The 19,211-nt window shown below is 47.2% G+C and overlaps 1 protein-coding gene across 1 annotated transcript in view; it reads left to right on the top strand.

Moving 5' to 3' along the window:
• Positions 1-12,023, top strand: part of LOC108798779 (serine/threonine-protein phosphatase 2A 65 kDa regulatory subunit A alpha isoform) — a 31,497-nt gene extending 19,474 nt beyond the window's left edge. Inside the window, exons 12-15 of the mRNA XM_018570561.1 lie at positions 1,599-1,753; positions 2,005-2,147; positions 9,599-9,690; positions 11,534-12,023. Of these exons, the coding sequence (XP_018426063.1) occupies positions 1,599-1,753; positions 2,005-2,147; positions 9,599-9,690; positions 11,534-11,550 (407 nt within the window). The 3' untranslated portion in view covers positions 11,551-12,023. The remainder of the gene's footprint in view (positions 1-1,598; positions 1,754-2,004; positions 2,148-9,598; positions 9,691-11,533) is intronic.
• Positions 12,024-19,211: the final 7,188 nt, after the last annotated feature.

Genomic DNA, 19,211 nt, shown 5'->3' with positions numbered 1-19,211 from the left:
TCCTCGGCTGACATATTACTGTTACTGATCCTGGGATCCAAAATATTTCCAGCAGATCCTCTCTCTCGGACGTGCTGGGTGATGGTAGCTGTATTGTCAGTCGCTCTGTCACTTTAAAGAAGAACTCCAGGGCTTTTATAAAACTTACTCTTGCAGTGGGGCTACCCCGGGACTGCAAGGGTTAACCGCTCATTTTGGTCTACATGCCGGAATAAAGAAGATATACTCACTCGATCCTGCGGCAGTCAGTGCTCACCTCTCTCCCCCTCCACACCAGCTGTGTTATGCTCCTCTGCATCCTCACATCTAATGCAAATCAGTGGACCTGCATTAGATGTGATGACATTAACAGTTATTAAGGTGGACATACACCTTACAACCATCGCACCACTTTCGTTGTGCGATGGTTGTAAGGCGCTTAACATTTCGTACGACCTGCACTTGTTGTACAGGAAGATCGGATTTGCGGTCATCGCAAGTCCTCCCTGCTGAGGGGAAGGCTTACTGCTTAGGGAGTTGCTGCAGGTAGGTTCAGACACCTCTAGGGTGGAGAAAAGCGGAGCTGTGCTTTATGTTGGGTTAGTTATTCCCTACACACTAGAATGAATGGATCTGCCATTTGAAAAAGGCTTCAAATGTCTACAGACTGGCATGTGTACACATCTCGGAGATGTATGGTGACGCTAACTTTCAGTAGGTCAGTTTTCAGTTCATCCCTATAGCCATTCTTTATATACTGAGCTTTCCCAAAATATGCAAGTTTATACAATGGGACTTCTTTGATGTTTATGGTTATGTGTGAATGGCGGGAAACATTGTGCAACCAAATCTATTCTGCAGTTCTAGTGGATCGCTGATTCCGACTGTATGCTTGTGGCAATATTTCACCATGATGTGATGGCCTTTTATATTTTCTAATGTGGACGTGTGAATGCTATAGATGGAGAGTACAGTAGATACAGCGGCGGATTGATATCTGCTGTACTCTCCCGTGCAGACCGGAACTATAACTTAATTGTCGGGCGCCGCGGCCCGATATTAATGCGCCGGCCCGAAAGTGAGGAAATAGTCCCCTCTCTCCCCGGGCCATACCACTTTATCGGAGAGCCCGGGGGAGGCCGGGAGAGAGGGGACAGTTTGACATTATGAGGTTCCACAGGCTGAACCACAAATTCCCCCTCTAGTTCTCTCTAATGCAGATGGGCCGGCCTATGCAGACATGACGCCGCGACCCACTGCAGAGGGTGTCGCGACCCACGAGTTGAGAACCACTGCTATAGAGTATTCCTCAAGGCTTTGAGCTCGCGGTTGAACAGTACAAAAGAGATGTGCAGTAGTTTGTTATCCTGACGTGAAGTGACAGTTGGCGAATATGATAAATGGGGGGGGGGATTCCTAAGCGAATATCTATGGTTTACGTTTTATCTTCGGATCACCAGATGATCTCGCTATGTAAATGCTGAGTAATATTTTGGAGAAAGGATTGTATCCCAAACCTCCTATAAATATTGGGTTCTGAAACATTTTCTTTTGTAATAGTTTCCATTGTTTGATAATAAAAATAAAATCTTGACTGTCTTGAATGTTTGTTTTTGCAGTATACGCCATCAGGGAGGCAGCTACCAGCAACCTGAAGAAGCTGGTGGAGAAGTTTGGTAAAGAATGGGCTCAGGCCACCATCATCCCAAAAGTGCTGGCAATGTCCAACGACCCCAACTATCTGCACCGAATGACCACCTTGTTCTGCATCAATGTAAGTGAAGGTTTAGAGCAGGGGCAGGAAAACTCTAGCCCTCCATCTGTGATGAACTACAAATTCCATCATGCCTGTGACTGTCGGGAGTCGAGTAATGCCTCATGGGAGTTGTAGTTGCACCAAAGCTGGTGGGTTGCCGTTTACCTACCCGTGGTTTTCCTGGACATAAACTTTTGTCATTTTTTAAGGGCAGAAGCCTGATCTACTATTTACAGGCCTGAGTTTTTTTGTTTTTTTTTTCTCCCCAGGTACTCTCTGAAGTTTGCGGACAGGATATCACCACCAAGCACATGCTTCCCACGGTAGTGCGGATGGCCGGCGATGCCGTGGCAAATGTGCGCTTTAATGTTGCCAAGTCTCTGCAGAAGATCGGACCCACACTGGACAACAGGTACAACTCCATATATCTAGCCAATCAAGACAAAACCAAGTGTCAAATGTGATATTGAAAGGTCAGGTGGCGGCATCAGTGGGGCTCATTTCTGTACCTTGTTCCAGTACAGGCAGCTGTTATAACTTGCTTAGCCACCATTCACACCCTAGCGTTGTGGGAACAGGTGTTCACAGGCGTTTGTTACCTGCGTTTGGCACCAGTCTTCTCCTTTGGGACCCTGGAGGCGCGCCAGATGCGAGAAAGTACATGTCAGAAATTTGATGACTTGCGTTCCGTGGGGGGGAAAAAAACGTTTGCTCAGCCGTGTTTGCCCATTATGTAAATGGGGCCTTAAAGTGATTCCACTTTTGTCAAGAGGAAGGAACTGCCTGCTCCAGTCTAGTTGTACTTGTGTTCTGAAGGCAGATGGGCTGCTAAAGGTCTTCAAGCTAAGGCTGGGTTCACACTTGGACGTTCGTAATAGGCACGTTTTTACTGCGATTTGCGGTCAATGAAACGCGCGACAAACGCGCCTTTACGAGGGCTATCGGGCTGTATCCTAATACGCCCCAAAGAAGCTCCTGTACTTCTTTGGGCGTAAGTCGTTTTTTTCAGTGCGTTCCTACGCGCTGAAATACGCCCAGGTGGGAACCATGCCCATAGGAAATAATGGGATATCACTTGCTGAGCGTTTTACAGCGTGTCGATCAGCGCTGTAAAATGCCTAGGTTTGAACCCAGCCTAACTGCGGAGTGGGTGTGTCTGATTTTTGAGCGGGAGAGATATTAACTCGGTAATTCCCAGTATTGTAATGAGCCATTTCATTTCTGGGACACCTTTAGGCCCCATTCACACTGAGCGATTTGCAAATCGCGCGTTTGTCGTGCGATTTGCATTTTGCGCAATATCGCACAAATGGTTGCATTGAGCAACCTAGAATCGCGGCAAAATCCGCTCCAAAAAGGGTCTTGCTGTAGCGACGCACGACCCGGGCCAGCGACGGACAGAGGCCCATTGAGATGCATTGGAGAGCGATATCGCGCGATAAATCGCTCAGTATGAATGGGCCCTTAGACATATGCCTGAATTATTCTGAAAGCCTGTCTGTCAACCTGACAGTGCTGGGGATGTGTGAAACTTTAATTAAACCTCTGTGCGGGCTGTTAGGGAAGCAAGTGAGCACACGGAAGGAAAATGAGCAGTCGCAGAGCAGAAAACAATTCTTGGGTCACCTCCCTCTCCCAGCCTTTGATTAGACAATGAAGACTGTCTGTCACTATGTGAAAGCAGTGGGTGCCCGAGTGGCAAATGCCCAGCTGATTCATGAAGGAGGGAAGTGAGGCACATGCTCCCTATACCCGCTGCTACATAGTGGAGGGCGTTTCCTTTTGCTCTGAGCTGCAACGGGAGTAAAGGAAAGGGTACTTTATGCAGCCGGGGAGGGGGGGCATTATGTGAACCTGTTACTTTGCCCTTTGTGCTCTAAGCGTAGGTTCACTTTAAAGAGACCCTGTCACCAACTTTAAAAAAATGCAGGTAAAAGCACAGAAAACAAGTGATGAGGGAGCATGAAGCCGGCTTTCTGGCCAATCAGGAAGCCGGGGAGGAGGTGGGTAATGGCTAACCATCCGGCTTCCTCATTGCTCATTTTACCAACCAGTCAGGAAGCTGGGCAGCATGTAATGATTGGCTCCCCGGCTTCCTGATACCTGAAAGTTCGGGTGTAGGGCTAGGCATACTCGGTTTCGGCACTGATACCGATACTAGTATTGGTGCATCCCTAGTTTTTGTTGAATTTAATGGTGTGGTCACATGGTCTCTTTGAGGTCAGAAGGCAGTTGATTTGGTATTTGCAGGGCATGGGTGTATTTTCTTAAGCATAACATTCCAAAGCTATACTTTGCAGCCCCGGTAGCCAGTTTCCCTTTTTTTCTTGGCATCTTCATTGTCCCCTTTTCAGCAGTCCAGCATCAGTTGGAGTTCCAGCTTTATTGGTTGTGTCTCTAAGGATGAATCTGCCCTTTGTCCGCGTGTCTAATAAACGGGGGTCCCTCAAAACGTATTGACGTTCCCTCCTGGGGCTCTAATTGAAACCACCGGTGCCTTTTTATTACCTTGTCTGTCAAAGAATTTCCATTTTCAGCACCTCCGCTCTGATGTAATAACAGAAAGCTCACATTGGGTATATTTCCTGGAAACTACTGAGAAATGGATCTGGATCAGTTATTGTTTTTATTCTCTTCTGCGAAATGGCACATCGCTAACCCTTCCGCTCTGGAATGTGTATTTATGAAAGGGTTTGAAATCTACCACATTGATCTGTGTTTATTTTGAAGGATATATACATTGTATGTGCATATTAATGAAAGCTACAGTGTTTTCATAGTTTCAGTATGACTATGCTAATTGTTTCCAGACCCCTGAAAGCATAGAATTGGGGGATGGGGGGTATTCAATTCACTGAACTGCTCTTGCTGTGTGAGGCCATAGCATTATCTGTCGGTGGTCAATCTTTTGAGTCTCCGAACTGTATAAACTAGGGATGCACCGATACTAGTGTCGTTATCGGTGCGGATGCCGAGTATTTTGTCGTACTCGCCCAAATGCTCAGATGCCTAGCCCAATACTTCCGGTATCAGGAAGCCGGGCAGCGCATCATTACACGCTGCCCGGCTTTGATTGGCCGGAAAGCCGGCTCCATGCTCCCTCGTCGCCTCATGATGAGGGAGCATGGAGCCCATCAGGCGTGCGTCATTGCATAGCTCCCGGTTACCTGATTGGCCAGAAAGCCGGCTCCATGCTTTCTCATCACCTAGTGACTAGGAGCATGGGGACGGCTTCTCTTCTAAACGGGAAGCCGGGTGGCGATTGCTTACACGCTGCCCGGCTAATCGGAAAGCCAGGTATGGAGTCATTACACGCCGCCTGGCTTCCTGAATGGGACTTCCGGGACTCTGTATTGGGTATCGGCGAGTATTAAAAAAAAAAATATTGGTACTCGTTCTTGATACGGAAATACCGATATTGGTGCATCCCTAGTATAAACATCAACCTTCAGGAAACCAGGTGGCCTAACAATGAAACGGTTGCTGCTATTGCCTATGGTTTCATTATAAGGAGCAGGGTTTGCTGTCATTTCCAAAGCGTGACAGTGTCTTCCTTTCATTGGAGGATTTCTAATTTTGTTATAAATTGGAAAATCCAATAGGATGAGTGTGGACAGTCACAGCTGGGCAGGACAGCGCCATGGCCTATGGCAGAGAATTTACAGATATAAGGGCCGCAAGACATAAAAAAAAAAAAGGGGGGTAGGCAACCTTGTCACTCCAGCTGTGGTGAAACTACAAATCCTGTCATGTCTCTGGGAGTCAGTCTTTCACTGCCTCATGAGACTTGTAGTCCCACAACAGCTGGAGTGCTGAGGTTGCCTACTCCTGGACTAGTGGATGCCATGGCCCATCAGATCCCACCTCCTTTTATATATTGCTTTTAATTTGATTGACTCTAAAATAAGAAGGAATACTAAGTCTTTGAGGTTTAGCAGGTTGACAGACACCTCTTAGGTCCCATTCACACTGAGCGATTTATCGCGCGGTAATTCCCGCGATATCGCGGCTCTTTACCCTGCGATATCGCTCTCCAATGCATGGCAATGGGGCTCTGTCCTTCGCTGTCGCGGGTCGCTACAGCAGGACCCTTTTTGGAGCGGATTTTGCCGCGATTCTAGCTTGCTCAATGCAAGCATTTGCGCGATATCGCGCAAAATGCAAATCGCACGACAAACGCCATTCGCGCAATTTGCATTTTGCGCTATGTCGCGTGTTTGTCGCACAAATGCTTGCATCAAGCTAGAATCGCGGCAAAATCCGCTCCAAAAAGGGTCCTGCTGTAGCGACCCGCGACAGCGAAGGACAGAGCCCCATTGCCATGCATTGGAGAGCGATATTGCACGGTAAATAGCCGTGATATCGCGGGAATTACCGCGCAATTAGAGCTGCAGCTAACTATTATTTTCAAAATCGATTAGTTAGCCGATTATTAAGTTCGATTAATCGGATAAAAAATTAAATGTTAAAAAAATGGCTCCAGTGATGGGACTACTAGTTTGTATTGAGATTGCAGTCCATCACAGGAGCAAGCGTGGAGTGGTGGAAAGATATAAAAAAAAAAGTGTGGTGTGCAATATAGTGAAATGAAAAGTGTAAAATTATACAGCAATTAATGCAGAATGCACAGGTCGGCTATAGAGGACTACAAAACCCAGCAATTGCACATTATACAGCACAATGCAGAATACCGCCAGCTATAAGGCACTATTGCTGGGTTTTGTAGTCCTCTATGGCTGGTGGTATTCTGCATTGCGCTGTATAATGTACTATTGCTGGGTTTTGTAGTCCTGTTGTGGATGTGGGTGGGGAGCGTGAGGCGGGGAGGGGGTGCAGCGTGTGGAGCGTGGATGCGGGAGGGCGGGTCTGGCAGTGGCGAGCGTGAGGTGGGGAGGAGGTGTGGCGCGCAGCATGTGTGGAGCCGTGAACAGGGCCAACCAATCGGAAGCCGATTAATCGATGATTGAAAAAGTTGACAACTTTTTCAATAGATTCTAATCGATTATGTCGATTAGTTGTTGCAGCCCTACGTGCGATAAATCGCTCATTGTGAATGGGGGGCTTTTCAGATCTAGTGTACAGAGCGGTTTTGCTTAACTGTGGCTACATTTCTCATTGCCTCAAAACTGTCCTACAGTGACAGAATGGGAAACCTAGGGGTTTCGTACACGTGGACCTGTGTGGTGTTAAAAATAATCTTTGTACATGGAAGTATTTCCAGCTTCTGTGGAGTTTATTCCCCCTTTTCATCCTCATCGATTTGTAATCATTTTCTATGTTGGAGACTTTTTCTTAAAGAACGGAGATCTGAAGTCGCAGGGTCTAGTTTTCCTTTAAAATATATTCCTTCAAAAAGCCTGAAGAGCAGATTGGATTGAAGTCTTATTTACGGTTTGATGATGGTGAACCTCTTATAACCTCTGCGGTAACTATTTCATAATCTCTCTCTGGGTGAAGCGGAGAGCTGCAGAGTCCGTCCCACAGAGAGGACACAATCAGCGTGTGACATTCCAGCTTTTTATTTTGATGGATCCGTCTCTTCTGTTCATGAAGACACATCTGTGTCTGATAGAGCCAAGTTGTTTCATAGCCACAGGCAACGCAGGAATCCACGCGGCACAGCAATAGCAACCCAGTGTCATATCATCCCTTAACTCTGTGTCCTATGGAGATGGAGCCAATCTATATCCCAGATACATTTTTATTTTTTTTATCACTTCTGAATAAATGTGACTTATGCTGTGGCATAAAAAGCTGAAAGTTTATTTTGCTGCATTGTCGATCTTTGGACTCAAACGTAGAAGATTGGTCAGAGGAGTGGAAACCTGCAGCTCATGGTTTATAGATTGATCAGAGGAGTGGAAATCTGCAGCTCGGGGTTTATAGATTGATCAGAGGAGTGGAAATCTGCAGCTCGGGGTTTATAGATTGATCAGAGGAGTGGAAATCTGCAGCTCGGGGTTTATAGATTGATCAGAGGAGGGGAAATCTGCAGCTCGGGGTTTATAGATTGATCAGAGGAGGGGAAATCTGCAGCTCGGGGTTTATAGATTGATCAGAGGAGTGGAAACCTGCAGCTCGGGGTTTATAGATTGATCAGAGGAGTGGAAATCTGCAGCTCGGGGTTTATAGATTGATCAGAGGAGGGGAAACCTGCAGCTCGGGGTTTATAGATTGATCAGAGGAGGGGAAACCTGCAGCTCAGGGTTTATAGATTGATCAGAGGAGTGGAAATCTGCAGTTCAGGGTTTATAGATTGATCAGAGGAGGGGAAACCTGCAGTTCAGGGTTTATAGATTGATCAGAGGAGTGGAAACCTGCAGCTCGGGGTTTATAGATTGATCAGAGGAGTGGAAATCTGCAGCTCAGGGTTTATAGATTGATCAGAGGAGTGGAAATCTGCAGCTCGGGGTTTATAAAGGTAAAGTAATGCAATAAGGATAATTAAGTAAGAGCGATCTGCTCCATTTTCTATGTCTGTGGCAGACACATCATGGAGAGCTGGAGCTGCCTCCTTGTCATCACCCTCCCATGAAAGTACTCGAAAGTTAGGCACAACTGTTATTCTTCGGGTCTGACTTTGCTTTGGCTCCGGAATTCTTCTGTAGTCTAGCTGTTCTGAGCCACTGGGGTAGCACAGGCCACTTTTACAAAATCAATCATTTAAAAGTTATGGATATATCTGTAGATCGCTTTCCTTGTGGCAGCCCAAGTATTGAAAAGCCGTCCCAGCTCCGCTCCCCGCCTACTGCAAGTATTGAACCTCTTGGATGAGTAGTTGCTCCCACCTGCCGACCACTCTAGTTTCTTACGCAGGCTCATATGTCCTTACATGATGTATAAGTCCTGGGGGGGCATCCACAGTGGCTGGAGGGGGAGCAAATATTCTACACTAGGGATGCACCAATACTGGTTTTTCGATATCGAGTACTGATATTTTGCTGTCAGTACTCACCCATACCGAGTACCAATACCAGTGCTAGAATGGTGCCGGCTTCCCGAGTGATTGGGAAGCCGGGCAGCGGGTAATGACATGCCGCCCGGCTTCCTGATTTCCAGCCGTCTCCATGTTTGGTGGCTCGATGCTGATTGGCCGGTCAAAATAGAGATGGCTTCCCCGCCAATCAGGAAGCCGGGAGGCCAGTCATTAGCAGGCTTCATGTTCCCCTACTGCCTGTCGGAGGAAATCTTCCTCTGACGAGAAGTTCTGGTATTGGGGAAGGAATCGGAGCATTTGGGCGAGTAAGAGTACTCCCCAAAATACTCGATATACATGCATCCCTTTTCTGCATACCCGAAGTGTAGAATTGGGAGCAGAGGTGCAGCTGGTTTTCAGTATATGGAGCACTGGAAAGGTAAGCATATAAATGCTTTTTTTGGTGACCGTCACTTTGCAGTGAGCAGGAGATTCACTTTAATGCGCCCCAACAGCTGCATTGCTGCCTTTGCTCCTCTGTCGCTTTGTTTGGCTGTTGAATATAGGGAGGAAGCCCTGCATTAGTTGCACCTTTTGAGCTTACCTGGGCCCCGAGGACTCCCTAGTTGCCTCAAGTGAGGATACATTGGATGAAGGGGAGTGAGTCATATGCGCCCCCATATGTGAAAGTACCAGGCATCATTTCTTGGTCCATCATTTCTTGGCTCCTGGTGGGGTAACTAAAGGGAGGCGAGTTTGTGCTGCTGATGTAGCCGACATTAAAGTAACAAGTACTGCTGCAGCCTGGAAAGATCATTTTCTAATATTGAAAGCTCCCCGCTGTATAGCGGCGGTGTGTTGTACTTGGAAGAGATTACAATGACTGATGGCTTGCACTATGCATCTTGTACAAGTATAATGACTTTGCTTCTTCCCCTGTATTGCAGCACCCTACAGAGTGACGTGAAACCAGTTCTGGAGAAGTTAACTCAAGACCAAGATGTAGATGTGAAATACTTTGCACAGGAAGCTCTTACAGGTTTGTGGCTATTCCTGGCTAGCGTTGTGCTTATGACAGATGGCTGGTGTGAAATGAAACTGAATGGTCTAGATCAGCCTTTCTCAATCAGGAGGCTGTGGCACCCTGGTGTGCCTTCTTGCTTCCCAGGGGTGCCTCAAAATGTTGTGCTAGTGGGACTGGTGTGAAGGAGGTAATGAAGAATGAGGTGAAGGGGGCTTATCAGGAAGCCGGGCGGCGAGTCATTACACGCTGCCCAGGTTCCTGATTGGCTAGGAAGCCGGTGTTGTAATGCAAGTTCCAACTTGTCGACCTCTCCAACTGGTGACGTCACATCCGGTGATTGCCAGTAGGAGATCTACAGCAGATGGTGCTAGTGTGCATGCCCAGGAAGTCCTTGTCAAAGTGTCTTAACTATTGCCACAGCGCCTGCGCGGCTATCCACTTCTATAACCTACTCCAGTTATATTTGTCCTAGGTTATAGAAGCCGATAGCCGCACAGGCGCAGTGGCTATTGCCTCATCTAACCTAGTCAAAGGTTATATTATGTTACAGCGCCTGCACGGCCACATGATTCTTTCTACAACCACAGTTGCCACTGCGTGGCTATCGGCTTCTATAACCTAGGACAAATATATACGTTTGTACTAGGTTATAGAATCCGATGAGCCGGTAGCAGTGCAGTGGCAATAGTTAGACAGTTCGACAAGGATTTTCTGCCCATGCAGACTAGCTCCATCTGCTGCACATCTCCTACTGGCAGTCACCGGATGTGACGTGCCCAGACAGAGGTCAACAAGTCGATCTTTCGATGGAGCCGGTGTTCTGGGAGCCTGTGTTCCATCAGGGGCAGGGCCCTCCTTACCATCTTGTCTTGAATTGTATTGTAACTAATGTCTTCCTTATATTGTAAAGCGCTGCGCAAACTGTTGGCGCTATATAAATACTATGTAATAATAATAATATTCCCTCCTCACCTGGTAGCATGGAGCCTCTCTTCCTGGCCAATCAGGAAGCCGGGCAGCATGTAATGAATCGCTGCCCATCTTCCTGATTGGCCATAAAGCCGGATCCATGTGGAGGGAGTATGGAGACTGCTTCCCTGCTAACCAGGAAGACGGGTGGCAAGTCAATAGATGATGCCAGGCTTCCTTAATGGGACTTCTGGTATTCGGTATTGGCAAGTACTGAAAACAAAATATCGGTACTCGATACCCCAAAAACCGGTATCCGTGCATCCCTAGTATGTACAGATAGAACCTCCTGTGTGTATTGTAGATGAAAAATAAACCCAAAGACTAGCATTGTTACTATACTGACATCTACAGTTTAAAAGATGATCTTGCATGTCGGTAATACAGATCAGTACATATCGGCGTATGCTGGTGTATTTCCAACAAGCGGTGACATTAATGACATCTTAGCTGCCTAGATTTGTGTCTTTTATATCTACCTGAAGTTCAGCTTTAGGGCTCGTTCACATCATGACAGTTAGGCTGCATAGACAAGGGGTAGGCAACCTTGGCACTCCGGCTGTGGTGAAACTACAAGTCCCATGAGGCATTGCAAGACTGACTGCCTCAGGCATGACTCCCAGAGGCGTGATTGTATTTGTAGTTTCACCACAGCTGGAGTGCTACCTCTGACTTAGATCAACACGGGCTCAGCTAACAGGTCACCTAGAAAACAATTGTTTTCCATGTGCACTGTCAACACCTCAACACTGCCTATAGGTGGTTTGCAGTGCGTTGTGTAAAATTGTAAACATGATGCATTTTTTTCTCATCCTGATATTGAATCTACCGTTCTGTATAAATGTGTCCTTGCCCTTTAAATAATCCCGCTTTTTTTCCCCCCCTCCAGTGTTGGCTTTGGCATGAGGATAATCCATACGGAGATGCCGGCGACGACACTCCTGATATCACTCGGCCGACTCTCTTGCACGACTCCCGTTCGCATTCGTTCTCATGGCTCCGCACTGTAACCCACCCGTGCTCCGATCCTTCTCAGCGATGTGGTTTTTATCTCCCGCGGCCTCCTGGATCTCGGCTCTGCTCTGCCCCCTGTTTAGTCCTGAACTCTACTCCCAATAAATGATCAGCGGCTGCGGCTTTCAACCTTCTCCTGCTGTTTTCCAGCCCTTAGGGACGCCGAATGGGATCACACGTTCATATAGGTGCTTTGTTTTTAACGCAACTTCTAATCTGAGTATGTGGGAGAGAGGGAAAATGGCAGCTTTATTTTTTTTGGGGTGAAATATCGCTTTCAGATCTGTGCATTTATTCCTGAGCAGTGCTGGTAAATGTTTAACATTGTATAAATAAATGATGGTTCTACAAACCTCTGTCAGTCCGCTCGCTGTTGGTGCCTTTCTTTTGAGCTTTTTAACTCCTTTTTGTTGAAGCTTTAGATTCCCAGACCAAGTATGTGATTGGTAACTTAGTCAATCGGTCAGTTTGGCAACTGGATCTGAGAACTAGAAACGTGAACAGGTGCACATTGCTAGGTCACTACTGCGATGTTAATACTCTTGGCACAGGTCATGGAATAGCTGGTAGTAGTTGGTCACATTAAACTAGGCTTGCTCTGTAATGAAGATGTTTCATAGCTTCTCCAAGCCACTTCTATTCCAATGAGTGTAGGAACATACCCCAGCATGTGTATATATACAAAGGTAGCACAGACACCTTCATCCAATCACTATGGGATGTGTTCAAGGCAGAGGTTTGTACAAGAACAGGATGGGAGGTGGGAAAGTTGGGGGACCACCATGTTCTGGTTACATAATTCCATCCTTGGTGTCAGGAACGTACCCCAACGTTTATATCCTCACCAGGTAGCACAGATGCCTTCATCCAATCACAATGGAATGTGTAGATGTTGATTATCCAAAAACAGGAAAGTTGTGGAACTACCATGTTCTGGTCGCATAATCCCATCCTTGTTGTCCGGAACATACCCCAGCATGCATATGCACAAAGGTAGCACAGACCTCTTCATCCAATCACTATAGCATGTTTTCAAGTCAGATGTTTGTCTAAGAACAGGATGGGAAGTGTGACAGTTGTGGAACCACCATGTTCTGGTCACATAATCCCATCCTTGGTGTCTGCAACATACCCTAACACTAATATCTATACAAGTAGCACAGACACCTTCATCCAATCACCATGGAATGTGTCAAGGTAGATGTTGATTGTCCAAGAACAGGATGGGAAGTGTGACAGTTGTAGAGCCACCATGTTCTGGTTACATAATCCGATCCTTGGTGTTGATGATTCTGCATAGGTCTCAATTCCCCAATTTACAAAGCTAAAGGTGTGGAAGATGCCATCTATGTCAAGCTGCAACAATCACCCTTGGGCAGTGGTGGGGAGCCTTCAACACCATCTGTCACCCCCCTATATAATATTGTAACTGATCTGACAACCATTCACACCTTCAGCCATGTAAATGGAGGAATTTGCATATGTCCAGACTTCCCAAACACCAAGGATGTGCTCATGTTACTAGAGCATGGTAATTCCTCTACTTTCACACCCCCCCATCTTGTTCTTGGACATTCAACATCTTCCTTGAACAAATCCCATGGTGATTGGATGAAGGGGTCTGTACTACCTGGTGTGGATATTAATGTTGGGGTACCTTCCTGACACGAAGGATGGAATTGTGTAACCAGAACCAGAATTGTGTGGTTCCACAACTTTCACCCCTCCCATCCTGTTCTTGGACCACCAATATCTACACATTCCATGGTGATTGGATGAAGGTGTCTGCTCCCAGTGTGGATGTAAATCCCAGGTTATGTTTCTGACAATGGAATTGAAGTGGCTTATGGAGAAGCTACAAAACGCCTGGAACATTACAGAACAAGTCCAGCTGAATGTGACCAACTACTAGCTATGCTATGTAGCTAGCTGGCAACTAGCTGCCCTTCTCTCCCAAGCCACTGGCCCCCCACTCTGCGCTTGTTGTATTTTCCACTAGCCAAGCTTTCCCCATTGCTAGGGCTTCTAGCAAACAAGAACCCGGACATCAGCTGGACTGACAAAGGTTTGCCAAACCCCCATGCTATTTATTGGACTGCCTCTTTCCCTTCACTTGCTGTATTAGGACTAAAATCCAGTCATGCTATGGTTCTGTATTTTACTAATCGCTTCTTACCCAAGCCCCCTCCGCCTTTGGGGTAGCTTAGAATGTGTCTTATCTTTTGCAAGTCTTGTATTATAGCAACACAAGCTCACTGGGGTTTGTCAGGATGCCTTCCGGAGCCTGAAGAGTCTAGGATTATACAGCAGTTGCGCACTGTACTTGTTGATGTCACAGACTGCACGTGTAGTCCATGAATTGAAGTGTAACACATTGTACTTAATTTGCGCTGCCTTTGATTGTAAAATTGCATAAAATACACCGACATTTGAGCTAGTTTAGGTGGTTTTTGTGTCTTTATTGCTTGTATATTCATAGAGGTAAGAACAAGAGATCTGGATAAAAGTTCCATCATGGACTACAATCTCACATTTGGGTTACTACTTTGTATTAGGGTTATGGTCTTTTAATGGGAGTGAGCTTGGAGTGGTGACTACTTTACAACACACACAGGGACCATGGGGAACAAAAGTAGCCACCCTCCAGAGGGAAGGACAGTGTCAGCACCAAGTCAGAGGAGATTTGAGGATCTACAGCCGAGTGATACACAAATAAGATACATTGTTGTTCATAGTTAAGGTTCTTTAATGTATTTTTAATATTTAACGCCTGAGTTTAGTGTCACCTAAACAGCAAAAAGTTTCCCAGCACTCTGACCAGCCGGCCTGCAAAAAAACACTAACTACTGAGTAGAGCTGCAGCTAACGATTATTTTCAAAATCGATTAGTTAGCCGATTATTAAGTTCGATTAATCGGATAAGAAATACATTTTAAAAATGGCTCCAGTGATGGGACTTCTAGTTTGTATTGAGATTGCAGTCCATCACAGGAGCAAGCTTGGAGCAGTGGAAGTAAAAAAGAAAAAAAATAGTGTGTGCAATATAGTGAAATGAAAAGTGTAAAATTATACAGCAATGAATGCAGAATGGCACTGGCTATAGAGGAATACAGAACCCAGCAATAGTACATTATACCGCGCAATGCAGAATACCACCAGCTATATAGGAGTAAACAAATCCCAGCAATACATTATACATACAGTGTACAATGTATTGCTGGGATTTGTAGTCCTCTATAGCTGATAGTATAATATACAGCACAATGTACCATCAGCTATAGAGAAATACAAATCCCAGCAATACATTATAGGGCACCATGTGTGGGAAAGTGCAGGCTTACCTGAGCAGTCTTCCAGCAACTTGTTTCTGAGATCGGGCCTGTCTATCGGCGGCTGTCATCCCCCTACACATGCTCCTCCTTACTTCTTCTCCCCGCGTCCCTGTGCCGATCGTGGATTTGGGCGGGCGGTGAGCGTGAGGCGAGGAGGAGGTGCGGAGCGTGGATGCGGACAGGTCTGGCAGTGGCGAGCTTGAGGTGGGGAGGAGGTGTGGCGCGCAGCGTGTGCGGAGCCGTGAACAGGGCCAACCAATCAGAAGCCGATTAATCGATTATTGAAAAAGTTGACAACTTTTTCAATAATCGATTATAATCGATTATGTTGATTAGTTGTTGCAGCCCTACTACTGAGGTTAAAAACAGAGGTTTTAGTTGCACATCTGCTGCAGAATATGTGGAAGCCGCACAGCCTCGTGAAGGCCTCTCTGTGTAGTGTGGTCCTATCTGCTCAGTAAGTGTTCATCATGTTGGGAATTCGGAGTTCAGGAAAAATGGTGCTGGACTTTCAGAAGGTCTGTCAAATGATTACACTGGCTTCAGTTCGGCAGCACTCCGCAAAACGGGAAAGCCACCTAAAGGAGAGGAGGAAGGACCCAGGGTTGAGATGACTCCCAGGGCGGCATCCCATACTAACCAATCATATTTTTTTTTCAGTCCAGAGCGATTGTAGACTAAAGCCGGGTAAACACGCTTGGAATTGTAGCTTGTCCTTGATGAACTGGGCAGAATTAAATGCGTGCGTTCCGCTGGCGACATCTTTCTGACGGGCAGCTCTCAATCAGCTGATCGAAGGAGAGCTAGCAGCCAATAGGCTGTTAACCCTGTTGGGGAATTCTGATGGCAGCCACTGTCAGAATACGAAGGAAACAAGCAGGAGGTTCCTCGATCACCGTTTGTAAGCCAGCAGGGCTGTGCATTGTCTCATCAAGGCTGTGTGCTGGACTCACCAGCACTGTGCAGTCTAACCAGGGTTGTGTGCGTTCTCACCAGGGATGTGTTCGGCCTCATCAGGGTTGCGTGCGGTCTCACCAGGGATGTGTTCAGCCTCATCAGGGCTGCGTGCTGGACTCACCAGGACTGTGCGGTCTAAGAGTTGCGTGCGGTCTCACCAGGCATGTGTTCGGCCTCATCAGGGTTGCGTGCGGTCTCACCGGGGATGCGTTCGGCCCAATCAGGGTTGCGTGCGGTTCCACCAGGGATGCGTTCGGCCTCACCAGGGTTGCGTGCGGTCTCACCAGGGATGTGTTCGGCCTTATCAGGGTTGCGTGCGGTCTCACCAGGGATGTGTTCGGCCTCATCAGGGTTGCGTGCAGTCTCACCAGGGCTGTGTGGGAATCATCATGACTGTGGCCGAAACTGTAAACAGCCGCTGCATGGTACCCGACTGGCTGCCTCTTGCAAGCGCGGGACCATACAGCAGCCATTAAATTGAAAGCGCTGGTATTGTCTCAAGTATCCGGGCAAGTACGAGTACTTGTGAAAATGTCTATTTTGGGGAAGGCCTTACCTCCTGCCATGTGGAAGTACTTTAGAGATCTGCATTTATGTACACCCATTACCTAGAAGACATTATGGGGGACTGTTACCTTGTTCATTTAGGTAGGAGTAGGCAACCTCAGCTGTGGTGAAAGTACAACTCCCATTATGGCTCTGTGAGTCATGCCTGTGGCAAGGCAATATAGGATTTGTAGTTCCACAAAATCTAGAGTGCTGAGGTCACCTACCCCTGATTGAAAGCAAAGTGATGGTGTGTTTGTCAAAAATCCCCACCAAGGATGCCCCCACCAGGTATACTTACTAGGGATCCACTGGTGCCGATACTGGGCATTTCATTGCCAGTCACATCCAAACCACAGCTGCTTCTGGCCTTGAACAACGTTTCCACCCAAAAAAATGGCCCATAGGCTACCAAGATCTCCTTTCTAAATGTCTGAGGCGCCGCATGTGTAAACAACTGGTCCACCACAAAATAGCCACTTCGCTGTCTGCGCTTGACGAGCGTACTTTCAATTCTGCTCAGGTGACACGTTAAAAAAAAAAAAAGTTTAATAAATGGGAAGTTATTTTATTCTGGGCGTAATAAAGCAGCAAATTAAATTGTTTTTCTTTTCAAAATGTACATTGCGCGGTTTGCTAAATCAAAGCGGAACTTTTATGGAAAAAAACGGAAGGTCTGCTTCCTCGCCAGTCCCCCCGCCGTCCAAACAGAATTCGCATTAAACATAATATAAATAAGATACAAAAAAATACCCTGGTCCTGGCCTCCTGCAGGCACAGGTGATGTCACTGGGTCCTAACTCTTCCTCCTGGGATAGCTGGGCACAGAGGCGGCTCCCTAAGACCTCGCGCTCGTGAGGGCCTCGCAGCCGCCTAACTTAGCCCTGGTTCACACCTAGGCCTTTTTGAGCAGTTCAAAAAGCGCTTTTAACTGCTCAACACAACAAATCCCATGATGATCAATGGCCCCGGTTCACACCTGAGCAGAAAAATGCCTGGCAGGGGATACAGGAGCTTACTTTTCCTCCCCGTAGACTTCATTGGGAATGGGCAGAGCGCTCAACAGAAGCATGTTGCACATTTTTGTGAGCGTTTTTGCGCGTTTATACGCACGTTCTTCCATTGCCCACAATGGTTTAAGGCAGTGGTTCTCAACCTTTCTAGGGCCGGGACCCCTTGGTAACATTTGCCAAGTTGTGGTGACCCCCAACGGTAAAATTTAGGGATGATGCGGCTGCTGCAGCGACATCTGGCGGCGTGGCGGGAGAACTGACACTGCTGCGCTAGGAGAGGGCTGAGGAGGACTCTCACCGAGCACAGCAGAAATCACCCAGCGACCCCACAGGTTGAGAACCACTGTTGTAACAGCTAAAATGGCAAACCATATAACACAAGCCGAGGGTGTCAGCTTTTATTATTCGTAATAATGATAGTAAAAGGTTTATGTTTTCTTTTAGAGAAAAAATACTATTATTTTTATTATTTATTATTAGAGGGGGTGACACCAAAATGACTGTCAGTCATATTGGTGTCACCGCCTCCACTGGTGGCATCTGGGTGCGGGCTGCACCCCCTTGTGACGCCACTGAATGATGGGACTTGTAGTTCCCTAGTTGATATGCGGAGGCTGTACAACTACAAGTCCCATCATGCCCTCATTATCCCTGTACACCACATATTACCCTGGGAACTACAGGTCCGACCATGCCCTCATTGTCCTTGTACACTTCCCCTCCATATCAAAGTGTTATTATTCCTAAATAAAATGTATGTGGACAGGATTAGGTGCTGGAAATCCACCATTGGGGAGGGCGGTGATGCCTGCAAATTGTGTACCGACAGTGTAGAGACCTTCCACAGGAAAGTTCTCTCTCTTTTATTGACTTGGATTATTATATACAATATACAGTATATCTATCAGTGACATACAACACGTCACACACTGCACAGGAAACATAGGAATTGGGCACTAGGACTTGGTCAAGCTCACAGGGACACACACACACACACACGCACACGCACACGCACACGCGCACACGCACACACACACACACACACACGCAGCTCGGGACCAGGAGGCAGTGAGGAGAGAGGAGAGAACGGCTCCTCCCACAGTGCAGAAAGTGGCCCTGAGGAAGTAGTGTGAGGCTCCAGAGAAGGCACATGGCGGGGGACAGCTGGAGACACAGTGTGGGATGAGCGGCACTGAAGTCAGCACAGGGGGCGGAGCTGAGATCATTACAGCAAAAGCCCGAAGCCCGGTCCACTCAAATACATGATTACCGCCGGGTCTGCCTGTTTCAATATTGTGCTCCTCCCGGCCAGCCCGCTTATCGCTACCCGGCGGCCCCCCGTTGTTCTGCCACTGACTCCCGGCGACCCCTGGCAAATTGTCATTCGACCCCCGGGGGGGTCCCGACCCACAAGTTGAGAACCGCTGGTTTACCGCTGCCAATCAAAACGTGCATCTTCATGAACGTGCATGCAAATGTGCACAACGCGCGAATAACCGCATGACGCTAACATGCGTATACACTAGGGATGCCCCGATACTAGTATCGATATCGGTGCCGATACCGAGTATTTGGGCGAGGACTCGTACTCGCCCAAATGCTCCGATGCCTAGCACGAGTACTTCCTGTATCAGGAAGCCGGGCAGCGCGTCAGTACACGGGAAGTAAAACAAACGACAGACGCACTCAACAATTTGTTACCAGT

Source organism: Nanorana parkeri, unplaced genomic scaffold (assembly GCF_000935625.1).
Source record: "Nanorana parkeri isolate BGI_ZX_2015 unplaced genomic scaffold, ASM93562v1 scaffold1554, whole genome shotgun sequence".
NCBI classification, from domain to species: domain Eukaryota; kingdom Metazoa; phylum Chordata; class Amphibia; order Anura; family Dicroglossidae; genus Nanorana; species Nanorana parkeri.
This window is presented reverse-complemented; position numbering and strand designations above follow the sequence as displayed.